Here is a 19,321-nt window from a genome sequence, read left to right as displayed (position 1 = left end):
CGGTGGGCCCAGATGAGCTGAGAGGGCACCCGAGGAATGTTGGAAGTAGCACAAAAAACTGCACTTTAATTGAAAAATGTCAAATTTTACGTTGAAAAAAGTGAAGGGATTATCAAAAAAATATTGAATTATTTTCTGCAATAAGATATGAATGATTATCTTTGTGTAGGTTCTTTTTGTGAAATGATTGATTAGCCGTAATTTCAATAAAATTCATTAATATATTCTGATTAGTATAAATACACTTTCATTTTTCGTTCGTTATTAAAATTATCATGCCGACGAGAAAAGAGCATTATTTGGACATAGAACAACAAGTTGTAACGGCCTACCAAAGAGGTTAAAGTTTTTGAGAAATCTCTAAATTGCTAATATTACCAAAAAGTACTGTTTGGATTATTATAGACACTACAAAAAATTAATCAGAAAAGAAATGGCAAAAAATTTTAGTAACATGGCACTCTTTAGGACTTTTGTTTTAGCTACTCGTCTACGTATTCCTCCCATCTGATTTTGAATATAGTATGCTCCCATTTGTGAAATCATTGTGTTTCAAAATATGATGAATTCTTTCAGAATTATTTTTCCTTCTTCATTTCCGGGCTTAATATAAGTTGAATGTATTCGTAAGATTCAATACTAGAATTTGGAATATTCTTTAAATTAGAAATTTTATCTTGAATGATTAATCCTTTATTAATCAAATCCAGGAGAAAAATGGAAAATATTTAAGAAATATTTTAAAATTGAATCCAGAATTAAAACTATACTACAGTCAAACCCCGTTTACTCGCCAAATTTGGGACCAAGCCAAAAATGGCGAGTAACTGAATTTGGCGAGTAACTGAATAATCAATATCAAATTTTATTTAAATTTTATATTCACAAAATTAAAAATAATTAAATTAAATAATAAAAAAATCATTATTTCGAAAATAAAGAGTCAAATTACGAATTTAGACTAAAATAATCCTTCAATGTTGTTTTTTTAGTAAACATCGTATCTTCGATTAATTGATTGATCATTTGAATTGCGTTAATATTAAAAGTATCGTCTTGAGTATAGTACTTTTTTATATTATGCAACATTTTAAACGCATCTTCATGATTTATTTCATTCGCAGGTGTTTTCTCTTCAGAAATACCACGTGTTTGTTTCTCATTTACGTCATCATCGTTTTCGAGGGATTCTTCCACTTCGTCTATTTCAGTGTACGTGTAATCAAGAAAATCTGATTGTTCCATTGGATCCAAAATATTCAATTGCTTTATTGTCTCCTCATATTTCTCAATCGTATAGTTAGAAGATTGAATTTGCTCTTCACATGGAATCCACTTAGCATGCCTGAAACAATTTTTGATAGTTTCTTCTGTGACTTCATTCCAACCAAAATAGGTAAATAAAACTCCATCTTTAAGTGTTAAATTTTTGTATGATTCATGAATGCCATATCCGCATTCAATTTTCTGAAGAATTTCATTAAATTTGAACTTATTAAATTTATTTTTAAAGGAACGAATTATTCCTTGATCCATCGGGTGCAAAATTGTTGAGGTGTTCGGAGGAAGAAAAGATAACCGAGTACACTCAAAAGATAACCGAGTACACTTCGGCATGGTTAATAAATTTGGAAATTATTTTATTGTTTTAAATTAAACCATTTTATTTCAAATTAAAAAATTAAAAATAGTGGCGAGTAACTGAATCTGGCGAGTAACTGAATTCTTCTTATAAAATTTGATTTTTCGTTAAAAAAGTGGCGACTAACTGAGGTGGCGAGTAAGTGGGGTGGCGACTAACCGGGGTTTGACTGTATAATGATTTATAAACTTCGGTTATTTTTTTTGGCAAAATATGCAAGTGAAAAAGACTTTCCGAAATTATGGAACAAAATAGCACAATTTCTGCTCTATTTTCCGACATCATACTGTTTTGAATGTGGATTTAGCATTCTACATCGAATTATAAATAAAGAATGAAACAATGTGTTCATTGAGGAGATATTTGTTTAAAAATAACACAAATAAGTCCGATATCAAATTGTTGTGCAAAAAACATCAGTCCTATTAGTATTTAATTGTTTTATTGTAGACTATTCCTAAAATACTTTTTTGTTTGATTTGATTATTAACAATGAATTTATTTTAGATAGTTAGTAGAATTCTAATTCATTTTTTCGATACAGTAGAAACGCAACTTTAAACCAATTTTTATTATTTAAATGCATTTAACAACACATTTATTAATTTTTATAGTTGTAATATATTCCATAGATTTGACATCTTTTTTTCTTCACAATAGCGTCAATGTCTGGTGTGAAATCCTGAGTTACCGTCAATCTTAAAATCTCACTTAGATGAGTGTGAGTGAGCCTCGAACAAAATCTTGTTTTGTTTATGTTCATTAAAGAGAAAAGTTGTTCACATAAATATTTATTTTCAAACATTGACAAAATCTCCGCAGTTATGGCTGTTATGTTGGGATACTTCGGCAAAAGAAAAGCTGTCTAAACTTATCAGTTATAATGTCTAGGCCCGTTCTAAGTGTGATAAATATGATTTATTACGCCAAATCATAAATTCTTTGTATATGAGATTATTATTGATTTCGATTACTTATGTTAATTCAATAATTTTTTAAATTATTAAAATTTGGAAAAAGTAACCCCGTTAATCGACAAAAACGTGGAAATTAAAAATAGAAATTTGCATAAATCACGTGATTGAGCGTCACGGGGGTCCTTAAAACCTTTCTACCAAAAAACTTTATTTATATATGCCAAGGAAGGACGGACAACAAACATAGTTCATCAGCAGGCGTTAGAATAAAAATAAATCTAACCAAGTCGTTTTATATATCTACATAAACTTATTCGATAAAACAGTGCTAGTTTTAATTAAAAGAACGTTATAAAATAAATAATTTAAAAATGTCAACTCAACTGCGTTGTTGTGGTGTCTTTCTCCTTAAAATGTATTCCCAACAACCTCCTCATAAATACTCGATTAATCGCCATCAGCAGTAAAAAAACCACCAAAAAGAAAGCATAGAACCCCAGTCGCGTAATTTCGAGCAACAAATCCATGTCCTTAGGCTGCCCCCTGACGTCCAAATACACCCAATACCCCTCAAAGGGGAGGGTAAGCAGCACCATAGCCAATATGAAGGTCACACACACCACTCCATAGCTCCTGGTGAATCCGTGGGAGAGCAATTTGGTGGATTCCTTCCTCTCCCCGACCACCCACTGCACAAATTGCACCACAAATATCAAATAAGGCACAAAAATGCCCAAAATTCTGACCCCCCACAAATAAGCAAGGCTGAGGTGGACGGACATGACTTGTTTGGGCTCCACCTGGCATTAAATGAGGGACTAACAATGAAAGTCGAGTTGTCGGGTGCCAGGACCACCTTCCAGGACCAGAACATGGGCATTAGACAGAAGAATGTGGCAATGAAGGCCGACACGACCACCACATTGGCCACCCAGACTGACATGTACTTCTTGGACGACCACAACCGTTCAAAAGTGGCAGCAATTAACAGCCATCGTGACGTCATCAGCAACCACGTGGCAATAATGGAGAGATAAGCACATGCCTGGACAAATGGACGTTGCCTGGAGATGACTGGAGGTTAGAAGAGGGACTGACCAAACAGAGTGTGTGAGCGTTGGAATATTTGGAGTAGGAGGAACATGGAAAAGCAGCCGAAAATGGCCTGGAAGAACTTGTCGATGGCAGCCTTTCTGCGAATCCTGAGGAGGGTGAGGAAGGCGAGGATGTTGAGGGGAGTGGCCACCACGTAGACCAGCAGTTGGGATATGACTACACCCGGCAGTGATCCAACCATTAATTGCTCAAATAGCGTTCAATTTATTTATAATTCTGCGCCAATAATCAATTGGGAAATTAATTGTAGTTTAAATTCAATTGATTAGTCTCTTTGTTATCTGTCGGGTGATATACTTCATGTAAAATACCTGAATTGTATTAAATAGTTTATTTTGGTTGTGCGTTGTATATATACAATTTAAATCAATTGAGGTGTAACATTATTGATTTAACTATTTGTTTGATGATATGAAATCGTTGTTAAGCGAATAAAGGAATGCTTAAATTCTCTAGTTTATTGACCTGCATTATTCCAATATGTGACATGGGCAACGCGTTACGCATAGGCAACCGGTTACATTTTTTGACCTTGTAGATGTCGAAATTAAATCCTTTGATATTTTTTGTTAAAATGTATTATTCTTTCAAGATATTCAATGATTAATTTGTTCAAGGTAAAATGTAACCGGTTGTCTATGCGTATCCAGCCGCCCATGTCACATAATAAGAAATAGTCTCAGCTCCCTCTACCAGTAACCGTATAAAGCATTAGTCTTGTCATTCATAACACTTTAAACTGCCTTTAAAAAGTGAATGAGAATATATCAATGACGTTACTGACGGGTAAATGATAATAAATACACATTTAATGACAGTCAATTGATAGCCATTTCCTTCTAATAGAGTAAATGTACTGCAATGGTGTGTGTTGGTTACACACTCTCATAATTTATTGTTATAAGCACAATTAACATTTTAGTGGCGATTAAAATTTTCAGATTAAATAATCTGGAGGGCCATCATTTTAGAGTGATTGTGCCTAGTCCCCAACATAACACTACCTAAGCACATTATTTAAAAATAATTAATCACATTATATATATCAAACAAAATGAGGTTCATCGGAGTAAGCAGTGAGCCCGAGACATATTGAATGGCATTCCCTTAGACAAATAACTCTCTCAGTCTCCATTGACTCAATTTGGCCCTTCAAGGCTCTGATTTGTTTGTCTTTGGGCGAGTTTGAAGCAGAGATATCATCCAGACTGTCTTTGGAAGATGGACTGATCTGATTGGACTGTTTGTATGAATTCAACTGCTCTGTAAGGTCAGCTATTTCTATTTGAAAATGTATTCAAAAATATACTCACGCATACATTCCTTTCTTGTGAGTGCCTAGTCAAGCAATGTTGATTGACAATTGTAATCAATCAATCTCCACTAAATTGTCTGATTTTCTGACAGTTTCAACTCATTTTATCCGCCAGTCATTAAAATTACACGTTTGTTACTTTTTGTGACTTTCCACATAAATCAACAAAGACCGTCTGTAAATAATCCCTAATGACAGCCTTTCGATAAATAACCTTATCATGTTTCCGGATTAAGTTCATCTACAACAGTTTCGAAATAAGCGTCTATACCATTTTCAGTTCAATCCTGACAATTTTTATATCTATTTTGACTATGCGATATTTAATTTTAACAATGCACCATTCTCATTCTGACAATGCGATGAGCAATATTGACATATTTTGCAGCAATTTTAACTATACGATATTCAATCCTGACATTTATTAGATCAATTTTGACAAACTTGGTCGTTTGTGCACCATTCGTTCCGGAGATCACAGGGAATTTAAATCCTTATTCAGAGGATCTCGCTGGCTGTCTTACGTGGAATTGTCTCTCAATCCTGAGAGCCGGTTTTGTATGATGTTTGATTAATTAGAAATTTTGTCTCATTTCATATGTACTTATAATTATTTTAATGCGTATATTTTGACAAATATTTTTATAACGGACTTTTTCTAATCGACTAAATCAAGATAGAGTGAATAAAGATAATTTTATTAATCAGGTTAATGGAATCCCAAGGGTACAATTTGCAATGATTTTTTCAGCATTTCTCTAAAAATTCGTGTGTTACTTGTAGGCTTTCAAAATTTCGTTTTTAATGGATTGGAGCATTATCCATTTAAATAACAAGCTCGGCAGCTTGTTTCCCTCACCACGACCTAACTCCTGGGGAGAGCCTGTTTCATCAAACAACTATAAGTTTATGTAAATATATTAAACGACCTGGTTTGATGTAGCCCTATTCTAACGCCTATTGATAAACGATGTTTGTTGTCCGTTCCTTTTTGGCATATATGAATAAATTTCCTCTTCTGCCTACCCTTGAACATTCCACATACAGCTATCCGTGGTAAAAGCATTCACTCTCTAAAAAAAGCCAACTACTTTTAACGACTATCCCTGAGCCTTGTTTATTGTCATCGCAAAACTTATTTTCAACGGAAATTACAGCCTTTTAAATCTAAACAGTAATTTATCAGAAATAATTAAACATCCTCACATCTATACTTACCTGTTAATATCGTCGCTTCTATTACGTTAACCATCAAATTTTTGATAACTAACCTTGTTCCGTTGCATAATATTGGTGGCACAAGATTTTTATTTTTTTAAGTTTTCTTTTTTTGGATTTTTTGAGGATGTCGTAAATAGAGGATTTTTGGAAAACCGCATAATTTTGGGCTTGTTCCCCATTATTGACTAATTATAAAGGAAAAAGATTTTGACAATTTGATTATTTACAAATGTTCGTATTTCTTTCAATGTTATCGATGGTGATTACTGAAATCAGTGAAAAAATAGATATTAATTATCAAATTCATATCATAATCCGTAAGTTTAATCGTAGCATCTCTTCTACCTCCACATTTACAGACATACGGATTTTTACTTTTTACAATGGCCATAGCTGTTGTCCTCTTGACACTAAGATCTCGACTAAGCTGTATATAATCGCCACCTTCTTCATCCTTATTTATAAATGCTCTTTTTGTAGCTTCTGAAACTCTTCAATTTGTTCTTGACATAAAATTGTGTAGAGAAAATGGTATAGAATAGTCTAGCACATTCTGGAAATCCTGATTAGTTTGTATTTTAAGTCAAAGACTAGGCTCTTAATAATGATTATTTCATAGGTTTTGCTATATAAAAATGGTAGATTATTAGTATATATCAAAAAATAAAAATCAAACATATTTGCTGACATGGTTTATTTTAAAATGGCTGACCAAAGAAGAATTAATTGATATATTTAAACAAATATTAAAGCAGTCAGGAAACCAAGTATAACTATTCAAACCAAACCAGGAATATGCAAGCAGTCAGTCTTCATTCCTCACAAATAGTGTATGTGTCTTGAAGAGAGTGAGGTAATTATTTGTGTCGATTGTAAACACAAGCAGGTGATTCATTCCGTCACCAACTCTCTTCAGTCCTTCAGTGACAGTTTACCTAATAAATCCAATTTTTCGATGGACACTCATTTTAATGTCAATGAGTATTTTTATGATTAATATTCTTATACGTTTGCCATTATTTGTTGTCGGGTTTATTTGTGTATTTAATAGCAAATTTTAGATTTTTCTAAAATTGGCCAATTAGATTGCTATGTATTACTGTTTGTTTTAATATTTATATTTTACATTTAGATACATTTGTTTTATTATTTCTATTTTATTTATCATTGATCGTTATTCTTATTTTTATTGGTTGTTCAAATCTAAAACAATTAATATTAAGACATTTTTGAATTCTGATAAAAATGTGAACAGTGATTGTACTGAAACAATTCTTATGATAATTTTAAGTGTTATTTTCGAAATCTTCGGGTTTTCACGTGAGAATAAATCTTGTTTGGAATATTTTAATAAATCAAAGGGAGGTTTTTGTAGGCCATTGTCGTTGTACGTGTATGAGAGTAATTTGTATCATTCATGTTCACTTATATGTATTTTACGAACAAAATGCTATATTTATTAATAACTTATTATAGTTATTGTACCAAATGAAAACAAATTATTTATTAATTGTGCACGCAAAATGCCGACCAGACCCAGGTTTTTATCTTTTGGTGATATCTTGTACTTCTCTGTGTTTTTTTCCAGATTTATACATGCCAATTATGCATTTTTCTTTAGATGTTGTATGATTAGCCATGTCTGTTTGCAAATGCCCCGACAAATGCGGCCAGCCGCCCGGTCGGATCTTGTGTGGGCTTGAGGAAAGATCATCGAGCGAGGATGAGGTCCCTGGTTGAGTGGATTACGTGACGTTTGTTCGGTTTATACTGTGGTCTTGGTGATTTAATAAATAAATAATTACAAATGATTGAATTTGAACGAATATAAAAAAAATTAAACTTTTTCTTTGATATATTTAAGTAATTTAAATTTGTTCAGTTTTTTTGGTTTTGAAGTTTCGATTTCATAAAAAACGCATAAATATATTTCAGAAAACTAAAAAATGTAAAATACTTTATTCCATGTTAAAAATAAATTTGAGACATATTTGTATTTTATTTTGGTTTACTGTATTAGATTTATCTTTGTTCTTCTGAGTCTACAATTGTTCCTTCCATGCACGGCATCGCAACACAGTTGGTTGTATAAAACCGCTTAAGATCTAATACTACATAGGACACCCAATTGCTTGTAAAGATAGTAGTCTTGTTCGAAAAACAGGTTCTGTAACACAGGGATGAGGTTCGATGTCGATTTCTTGAGTTTCATGCTGCCCCCTGACCACTTTCTCTACGTTAGTAGTGTTTTCTCTATCAATATTCTTCGTAGATAGGTCATTAGGATATGTTTCATTCATCTTGCTTGAAACAGACATGCAGTACACAACAAGAAAATGCTCTTGCAAAAACCTATAAAAAAGTTAAAAACTAAAAACTTACCTGATTATTGAATCCATTTTCAATTAATGAAGTTTTTTATTTTAAACCAAAATTTATAAATCATTGAAAACAGGATAAATTACTTAGTAAATAATTTTTTTTAATTATATTATTTTATGAATAAATACTGAAAATATGAATTCATAACTAACACGTTTATTTTTTATTAGTTATTTGTTCTGTTGGTGCTGGTTTATTAGAACTCAAAAAACTTCTTATTTTAGTTATTGTGGTTGTTATGCACATATGAATGTAGTTATTCTTTATTTTCTATGATGAATTGAGACCTGTATTGATAATACCTGAGAATAAATGCTCAACTGAGAAATCTTATTTTCTTTATTCATCTCATTTAGTTCTGTCTAAATTCCTATTTGATTATATTTAAGGATTTCCTGCTTGTTATTCTCGATTTTTGTATCCGTATTTATTGTCGTCTCTACAAGAATATCCACAGATGGCACCTGCTTGAAGAGGAACAGAATCGACATTAATTAAAAATTAATCATTAATTGTTGTTGTGGTTTTTTACAGTTTCTGAAAATTATGAGAATATAAAAGCTGTATCTAAAAGGAAAGAGAAACTAGAAGTCGTAAAAAAGGGAAATGCCAAGGCTTGATATTAACTTGCTTATACAAAATGAGCTTCACTGAATTGAAAGTGGTTTTTTTTGTTTTGATAATTTCGCTATATATTATTCTGGCTTCTCAAAATTGCGAATGATCTGGAGGGATGGAGAAAATTAGCTTATGAGATATCCAATTGGATAACCTAAACTAACCTGTTGTTTTGGTCAATAAATATTCACTACTAAAAGAAAATACAAAACAAGGCATAAAAATCGTACAACACAACAATGAATATTTTTTTTAATTTGGCCTTGTACTAACTCTTTCACATCTCAATAATGGTTTATTTTTCTTGATAAAAATTGGATGTGATATTTCTTTTGTTTGAATCATATTTTTAAAAGCATTCTGAGAGAAACAAGCAACCCCATGATTTGCGGTTCAATATTTTCAAATTCAAAAAATTCGATGTTGATCAATCCAATACGACAATGCGTATTCATTGAAGAAATTATTTCCTTTGTGTTATAAAATCTTCCTCTTTATTTAATGTCATAAAAACCCGTAGATAATCCAATTAATTTTGAAAAAATTCCGAACTATTTCCATCATTTCATATCCTCTTTACAAAGTTTAAAATCATTCACACAAAAATAAATGATTTATCAAGTACGTCACCATATTAGGGCCTTCTTGATTAATTAACAATGTGGGGAATTTGGAATGTTGTTTTCGACTGAGAAGATTCCAGTCGATAACAAACAGTTGCGGGAATAATGAATCTTACAGCCAAGTTTTCACGACCAATTTTTCATTGATCAATTTCTAAACAGTTCAAATAATATTGCACCGAAGAAACTATTTAAAAGTATAAATATGAAATAAATGTATTCATAAGAATAGTCCACTACGCGAAATCATGCAACTGATGTACACATTAAGGACCAAATTAAATTTTTATTCCAATTTGTACATAAACTAACAATTCAGAAAATGATCTTTCCACAAAAAGTCTGTTCAAATAAATAATCGAGTCTATTCAAAACACTGACAAACTACACTACAGAAATAATAAATGAAATCCCTTTATTAATATTTTTAACAATTATTCATAACCCATAACTAATCAAGAACGACTTACGTCACTCGGTCATAATTTCTTTGACGAATTCTAAAAAATAAAAAAAGGTGATAAACTCTCATATTCGACATGTCCACTGACCGAGAATATTTTGTTGATTTCCCCAAACTCCTCGAGAGTGAGAGGTTCCCCTGAAATGTCTTCAAACCAATCAAACCGACGGAAGTCAACAAATTTCTAAATTCGGCGACACAAATTTTGCCAGAACCATCTCGGTCGTACATCTTGAAGACCTCGATGTACTCTTTGTGGTTGAACGTGTCCTTCCGCTTCCCAATCGAGCTCACAATTGGCAAAAACTGGTCAAACGATATCCTCGACTCTGGACTTGGTGTTTTGGATTACCTGGTCCCCCGAGAGAGGAAGTGCACTTGTCGATCTCTGCAAGAGTGGCGGGAATTTGGAGGTTATATAAAATATCGCCCACGTTTTTGATTTTTATTTTCTTGTCCCCAATTTCGTCGTAGAGGTCGAATATTGCTTTGATTTCTTCGACGAATTCTTCTGAGTGATTAGTCTGAAAATAATACTAATAAACTGAAAACCATTTCAATATTTAAATTGAGGAATTAATTAAATAATTTATTATAAAATAAAAAACAATTCAAATATAAATAATAATTAAACAAAATTAATTTTTAAGACATTATTAGTGCAAATCAGTTTTGAAAATCCATCTCCAGCCGCAGTCCCTCTGCAGATCGACAGTGAAAGTCCCCAATCCAGACCTGTCCCAGACTGTCAGTCAACCTGCCCGTACCAACCAACCCAGATAAGCCCAAAGAATACTTATTCTGAGAGAAACACCCCTCGTAGGTATAGCCGTCCCCAAACGAGTAGACCCCCTCTCCGTGGAACATGTTGTTGAGGAAGGACCCGCAGTAGGAGGCCCCCTCGAAATGGACGGACCCCATCCCAGTGAGTGCATCCCCCACCCATTCCCCCTCGTACACAATCCCCTCACTCCCTGTGTGCTTCCCCTTCCCTTCACGTACTATTCCTTCTGTTGACAATTTGATGTAGTCACCTTCTGGGGGTTATAAGGGGGTCACACCGTATTTGTCACCGTTGGGGAATATGAAGGTACCCTTCTCCACCTGAGGGGCCTCAGTCCTCGTTGACTTGCCTTGTATAATTATAGGCACCACCTCGCTTGGATGACATTAAATTTTATTTTATATTTCCTAGGAAACAAAATTATAAACTTTATTAATTATAAACTTTATTAATTATTTTCCTGATTATTAAATAGTATTTTAACATAGACTAAAACTACTCTCGTTGGTACTCATCATAGTATCTTCCGAGGACCCCTCCTCTTGTTTTTCTTCAATTGTGACCTTATTTTTGACCACGAAGGCAATGATGTCCTCCAAAGTGGCCCCCCTCGGCACAAATTCGCTCCAAACCCTCTCAAAGTCTGCAGGATTGTCCAAAATGGTGACTGGGAGGACAGGACTGTACCTGAGATGAGGAGGCAACGAGAATTTAATTTTTGAAATAATTTTTAAATATTTCTAAAAAAATCACCACATCAACCAACTTTATATTTAAAAAATAGGCGGGAAATTTCAGGAAGTTCAGAATTAAGAAGGTCGTTGATCCCTTCAAAGTCCAATTTCTTGAGGGTTTCTACTGTGACCACTACAGCCCACTTCTAAGCAGTCTGATGATGGTGAAGGCCATCACAGTCAGCACAATGTCCCCTTGGACCAGGAACATGTCGTATACCCTCAAAACGGCGGGAAAAGGAAGCTAAATTAAATAATCGATAATATATACTCTGTCCATGAAAAGTTGTATGAACCATTTTGAAGAATATATGGGAGTATCATAATTTGTATTTAACTAAATTATATATTAATTATATATTTAATTAATAATAAAATATAAAGATGTCGAACAAATAAGTTGTGCACTGTGGGACACAAGTCCCTCAACAGAATATTATGCTGATGTTGCAGCATAAGGAGCTTAGGAAAGCCCCTAGTGAAGACCCCTATGAGTGACAGTAAGTCGAGGACCATGAAGGAAGTGAGTTTTGGAGGAAAAGAGTTGTTCGATAGCCCAGAAGGCCTCCTCCTCGTCCATATAGATGAGTAGAACAGCAGCAATGCCATTCATTCCCTGACAGTACCCCACTTCAGGATTATAGACAGAGTAGGCCAGAAGGACGTGGAAGAGTTCCATTTGTCTGGGTCAGTCCCTCAGGGTACTTTGGACTGTATCGAGTGGCAAAGTCCCGGTGGTTCCTCAACGTCCGCTCCACGTCCACGTCGATCTGCCAGGCGTAGGTCGAGTTGGCCAGGGCAAATGCCTTTATTTTCTTTAAATGTTTAAATTAGCAGGAAACGGCATAATTTCCGTCGTTTGCTTGTTTTATTTTGTCGATCGACATGACCACTTTCCAGGCTTTGCTTCGGAAGAAATTGGGCATGTCTTTCTGGAGAATTGACTTGACGTTCCTCAGGTCTTTGAGGGCCTCCTTTGTGGGCATTTCTGTTTTCTGCCAAATTTTTATTTTTTTAACTTTGCTGAATTTTCCCGCCTCTTCTTTGTCTGTCTCGGATATGATGAATCCGTACGAGTCAAAGTGCTGGCCTTCCTGGGAGGCGGGCTGAGGGGAGTGGTATTTGCTTATTATTATTTTGTTCTCTTCTTGACCTACCTATATATTCACTTACATACTTCTTTCCATCTAATTATATTTATAATTTATTATTTATATATATTTTATTATTTATTTTATTATTATTTATTATAAATAAAATAGAGTGTATTAATGAGGTTGGTTTCACGTGTAAAACTAATCGTCCTCCTAATTCTTGCCACAACAGCCGGAGTCCTCTACACACCCAACCCCAAACAGTCCCTAAGAAAGAACAACCAACCCCCGTGGATATAAACACACAGGAAAACGCCCAATTCATCATAAATGTAAGAATCCAGTCTAATAACCAAGATGATGAGACACGCCTGGAATGGCTACTCAAAGACCGCATTTGGAGAGAACGAAAATAGACCAATCAGCGGAAGGCACAACCCGGGAGTGTTGGGGACCACATTGAAGGGGACGACAGTGATCGACGCAATAGACACACTGTACATAATGGATATGAAGGAGGAGTATATTCAAGCCAGGAATTGGATAAGAGACCACTTTACATGTGACGTGGTAGGAGTGGAGGGGGGTTATATAGGCGGGGTACATTTCGTTCTTTGAGTTCAATATCCGGATTATTGGAGGACTCCTCTCAGTGTATGCCCTCACTAAGGACGAGGTGAGTCCAGGAATATAATTCTGATTTATTTCCACAAATTGAAGGATTGTGGGAATCGACTGTACTCGGCCGCCTTCATGGACGACAATGTCTTCCCCTACTCACAAGTCGACCTGTCCAAGTACTCTCCCTCTCTATTTGTAGAGGGAAGGGGTATCCCTTATCCCTCTCCCTGGCTCAGGTCGGCACCTTTTCACTCGAGTTTACATATTTGGCACATCTCCTCAATGATCCCCGATTTTATGACAAAGTTTGATTTTGGGTTATTTGAGGCTGTGAGGGTGAGGGAGTCGGTGGAAGGGCAGTTTGGGGGCACTCCTCCCTTCCAGTGCTATCCTGGTGGGACTGTGTCCGTGGGGGAGGAATGTGACAGTTTCTACGAATATTTGTTGAAGAACTACATCCAGGTGGGCAGAGGGTCAGTCGACATGTACTTGCGGTCGTCGGAGGCTATTTATAACAGGCTGACACACAAGGATGGGCAGTTGGCTTACTTATATGAGAGGAATGGTGGACAGCCGGACTATAAAATGTCGTCGTTGGCCTGTTTTGCTGGTTGGGGTGGTTGGTGGATGTGTAGGGGGGATGTACTTCCTCGGCTCGCAGTATAATCCTGCCTTCTACCACATTGGGGAGTCCATCACGGCTGCCTGTCACCACAGCTATGAAATGGCGGGTGAATATTATATTATTATTGGGTAGCTACACACATCGGGCCGGAGAAGTTTGATATGGAAGGGAAGGCGGTTATTCCTGCCTACCATTTGCGGCCAGAAGTGGTGGAGAGCTATTTTGTGGGGTTCCGTGTTGGAGGGGAGGCCAAATACCGAGACTGGGCAATGAAGGCGGCGTTGGTTGTGCATTGTCGACTACTCACCAGGCTATAGAAGAGCACTGCAGGGTGGAGTATGGGTATTCTGGACTGCTGGATGTCAATGAGGTGCCCCCCAGGTTTAACGACGTGCAAGAGTCATTCTTTTTGGCCGAGACGCTGAAATACCTTTATTTAATATTTACTGACAAGATTGACTTGAAGGAGTGGGTTTTCAACACTGAAGGACATCCCTTTCCTATCATCCACGACTTTGCATTTTAGTGTTATATTTTTAATAAATAAATAAATTATTTTTGGTTGCGAAATGCTGCTTTTCCTACCTTTGTTTCGACAAATACAGTAGACTATTCATTTAACGAAAATGAAAATTGAGCATTCGTTAAATGAATTTAACGAAAAAAATTGTTTAATTAAAAATGTGTCATGTAATCGGTAATTTTAGGTTCCTTCTTTTTAATTTTTGCCAATATATTTCTCAAATTTGTAATTAGGTGAATATGTTCACCAGATTTTTGCAAAAAATATTTTTCAATATTTTCCAAATATTTAAGTGCATCTGCATAACCAATGGGATTGTCATTTGTGCTATCTATTTCTTCATGCTCATTTTCTTCCTCACATTGTATTGTATCAAGATACGCGTTTTCTTCGCAGACGACAGGTGCACAGACAGGAAACTCAATCATAATTTCACTTTTATTATCTTTAATTGTAAGGTGATTTAAATTTAATACCTTTTCGCCGAATTATTTAATGCCTTGTTAAAGCAATTTTTGATAGTGTCCACTGTGACTTCGTTTCAAGCCTCAATAATTAAAGGTAGAGCATTCACTAATTTGAATTTGGTAAGTTCATCTGTATATGACAATGTTCCTATATTTGTTCCCATACTCAAATTTCTAGTCATTCCTTTTTTATACCACGATTTAAATGAATGCACAATCCCTTGATCAATTGGTTGAATCTTAGATGTTGTCTTTGGAGGAAGAAAATACAATTCGATATTACTGAATTCGCCATCAAAATAGTGAACTGGCGCATTATCTAAAAGAAGCAAAATCTTTCTATTTTCCACACTCATTTTGGAATTTAACCGTTCAACCCAGTTTTTAAAAATTAAACTGGTCATCCAAGATTTATTGCTATTTGCATATTGAATCCCAAGATTATTCATATTAATATTTTTAAAACCATGAGGATTTTTGAATTTTCCGATTACCAACGGATGCTCTTTATCTCCTTCCATATTTGTGCATAATAACAGTGTTATTCGTTCTTTAGAAAATTTTCCTAAAGCCCTTGATTCGGAGTCAAGAACTAATGTTTTTTTTGCAGTACATTTGAAAAAAGGGCAGTTTCATCGCAGTTGTAAAAATTTTTCGATCCATATTTTTTTAACATGGCTGCAAAGCGTTCATATGAATCTATAAGCAAAACGGGATCCACTAATTGTTCTTCTCCAGAAATCGTGAGTGTTTTTATTTTATACTCTTTCTTAAAGCGTGAAATCCATGGGTGAGATGCTTTGAAATTTTCAATATAAAATCGTTGAGCAATTTTGAGTGCCATTTCGCGTACCATTTTATTAGTTATGGTGTGATTACAGAAACGTTTGTTCTGAATCCATGCATATAGTGGTTCATATATCTTATCAGTACAACTTTTAAATGTAATATTCTTTTTTTGTTTGTGACGCCTTGATCCATACAATTGCATTTTCTTCAACGTTGAATTGATCACTCCAATAGGCATATTAAACCGCTGAGCCAAATTTTCTTGAGTAACAGCAGGATTATTCTTCTTGAAATCAATAACTTCCAGTTTTTGTTGAATTTGATAAGTTTTTCTTTTTTTCTTTATATTGTTCACCCTTGCACACATGGTTTACTACAAAGAAATAGCGAGGAAAAATTATTTTAAAATTTTATCAAAAATTTTAATTTTCGTTATTTAAATATTCGTTAAATATATTTAAACATTCACTAATACAAAGAAAAAAAAATTTTATTTTTGAATTTATCTAAGGAAAAACGTAAAAAAATATTTTGACTTTCGTAAAATGAATATTTTCGTTAAATTTTTTTTCGTTAAATGGATAGTCTACTGTATATGTTTATGCGATTTTCATTGATTGAGCACAAATCAAGGATTTGAGTTTGGTTTTCTAAGAAATGGCTCTAATTTGCTTTTAATTTACATAAAAATTGGTTATTGGTGAGTTTAATCAGATTATCGACAATAATATATTGGATGTTAATATTTGTTAGAAATTCAGAAAATATAAGCATGAATAAAAAATTGTGATTAAAACAAATACATATTCAACATAGAAAGATAATGGGGGAAATAATGCTTATTAATGTCTTCATTACAAAATATTCTGTAAATCAACCTTTACTAAAATTTAAATAAGTTAGTTATCATCTCTCTAAAGTGTTGAATAAGAAACAATTCAAAATGGAATCATCGACATAAGAGTTTTGATTTCTTATAAAATAGAGATAAAATTCAGTTTAGACTGTTTTAATGGAAAATGTTATATTCTCGCACCAAATAGACCATAGGTTTTCACGAGAAATTTCTCGCGGCGCAAATGCTAATAAAAAATAATCTCGCAGCACATAATCAAAAACCAAAACATAATTATAAAATTCCAAATTTAAAATTTATTATTTTTACATAATTTTTCTATGTCTGGCTCAATATTTGATAAGGCCAGTCGCATTTCTGAATCTAAATCCAGTAGATTTTCTCGCTTATTTGTTTTAATGTTTTGTAATGCAGAAAATCCCGTTTCACACAAATAAGTTGTTGCAAATTGTAGAATGATCCGCATTGCTTTATCTGTTATTTTTGGAAATCTAGAACGAATTTTGATCCAAAATTCGCCAATATTTAATTCCGTATGTGATAATTTTAAGGTACGACCATTAAATAGTTCAATAAGCTCCATATTTTCGAACGGTGATAACTCATTACTATGACTAACCAAAAATGGATTCCGTATCTAAAACTAATTACAGTAAAGTCTCTCGAATCCGCCAATTTCGGGGATCGGCAAAATCTGGCGGATTCGAGAGACTTATCGATTTTTTAATCCATTAATAATTTAAATTATTAAGCCAAAATAATTAATTAAAAACAAAAAAATCAGTAAGTTTCGACTTGTTTCTTCTTAGAGTTTGGATCATTGAAGATCCAATGTTTTCAATATACTCAAGATTTTCTATATTAAAGAATTCTTCTTGATTATAGAACTCTTTTAATTTGTTTAAAGCGATAAAAGCCTCGTTAATGGTAACAACTTTCTGACTTTGTTCACACGGTTCTTCGCTAATTTCTTGTTCTATTTTTTCTGAATTATTTAATTCAAGTTCTTCACTTTCATTATATTCAATCTCAATATAAAGACTTTCTTCTAACGGATCAATAATATCCATTTTTTCCAGAATATTATCATAATTTTCAATAAGGGATTTTCATAATTAATATTTGCATTGTTTTGAGTCCATTCTGCATGAATGAAACAATTTAAAATTAAGGAACTTTCTATTTTGTTCCAAGCATAATATGTAAATAATATTGAATCTTTTATGCTTAGTTGTTTGTGTGCAACATAGGGGTTTGTCCCAGCTTCAATTTTTTGAATTATATTAGAAAATTTTAGAGAATTGAATTTACATTTATACGATTTAATTATGCCCTGATCCATGGGCTGTAAAAAAGATGTTGTATTAGGTGGTAGAAATAACATCTCAATTTGTTTTAAGAGATTGATCTACAACAAGAAAAATTTTTCTATCTTGTTTTCGCAATTCCATTTCCCATTTTAATAGAAATTGATTAAAAATTCTGCTATCCATCCATGCTCTCTTTGAATTTGAATATATAACATATTTTTTGATATCGAAATTCTTGAAAAATCTTGGATTTTTAAACAACCCAATTAGTAAGGGTGTTCGCTTATCTGTACCGTCAACATTTGTACATAACATAACAGAAACTCTGTCTTTCAGGACTTTATAGCCAGATTTAATGGTTTTACAAACACTCTTAGACGGTATCATTTTGTAAAATAAGCCAGTTTCATCGGCATTATAAACATTTTGAGCTCCGTAAAGACTGATTTTATTTTTGATTAATTCAATGAAATCTGATACTAAATTTGGAGTTGCAGATTCTCCATGCATATTACGTAATTTCAAACCATTCCTCTTTTTAAATTTAACTAACCACCCTTTGCTTCCTTTGAATTCAGTAATCTCGAGATTCAATGCAAAGGCTTTTGCTTTCTCAGTAACAATCCTATCATTTAAAATGGCTCCTTTAAGATCCATTGAATTGACCCAAGCAATAGTATTATCATCGATTTCAGTAAACTTTAAATATTGTTTGCGGGAAATGTCAGATCTTAGGTTATGAAACATAATGTTAGATCCTCTTTTACTTTTCAGATCATTAATAGATCGGCGAGAAACAGGCAAGTTGTATTTTGTTGAAAAAATCTCAGAAATTTTTAGTGAAGATAATTCATTATTTGTTTGAATAAACTTCAAAATCTCAATTTTTTGATTGCTTTTTAGTCTGTACAGTTACGTTTCATTAATACAACAACAAAGACAGATGTAACGTGTTAATAAATTGATTATATATCAGTAAATTTAATTAAAAAAATTATTTAAAATTAGGACACATGGCGGATTCATTATAAAAATATGGCGGATTTGAGAATTTGGCGGATTCGAGAATTTTTTCTAGGAAAATGGCGGATAAGAGAATTTATTATTATTACTAGCTCGGCAGCTCGCCTTCTTCAGCTCACCCGACCTAGCTCCTGCGGAGGGCCTGTTTTCAATCAACATCAAGTTTCATCATAAAACTATAGTTTATGTAGATATAAA

The 19,321-nt window shown here is 33.6% G+C and overlaps 3 protein-coding genes across 3 annotated transcripts; all 3 read right to left on the bottom strand.

Annotated features, from left to right (window-relative positions):
- Positions 1-948: 948 nt before the first annotated feature.
- LOC115228083 (jerky protein homolog-like) lies at positions 949-1,617 on the bottom strand. Its single transcript, XM_029798752.1, has one exon. It carries the CDS (start codon positions 1,615-1,617, stop codon positions 949-951), a length of 669 nt encoding a protein of 222 aa, XP_029654612.1.
- Positions 1,618-15,219: 13,602 nt separating this feature from the next.
- On the bottom strand, positions 15,220-15,666 carry LOC115228082 (tigger transposable element-derived protein 6-like). The gene has a single exon (XM_029798750.1). It carries the CDS (start codon positions 15,664-15,666, stop codon positions 15,220-15,222), a length of 447 nt encoding a protein of 148 aa, XP_029654610.1.
- Positions 15,667-18,175: 2,509 nt separating this feature from the next.
- Positions 18,176-18,847, bottom strand: LOC115228081 (tigger transposable element-derived protein 4-like). Its single transcript, XM_029798749.1, has one exon. The coding sequence runs from the start codon at positions 18,845-18,847 to the stop codon at positions 18,176-18,178; it is 672 nt and encodes a 223-aa protein (XP_029654609.1).
- Between the last annotated feature and the right edge of the window lie 474 nt (positions 18,848-19,321).

The sequence above is a fragment of the Octopus sinensis genome, unplaced genomic scaffold (assembly GCF_006345805.1).
Source record: "Octopus sinensis unplaced genomic scaffold, ASM634580v1 Contig09375, whole genome shotgun sequence".
Lineage (NCBI taxonomy): Eukaryota > Metazoa > Mollusca > Cephalopoda > Octopoda > Octopodidae > Octopus > Octopus sinensis.
Note: the sequence above shows the minus strand (reverse complement) of the source record. Positions and strands in the feature narration are given on the sequence as shown.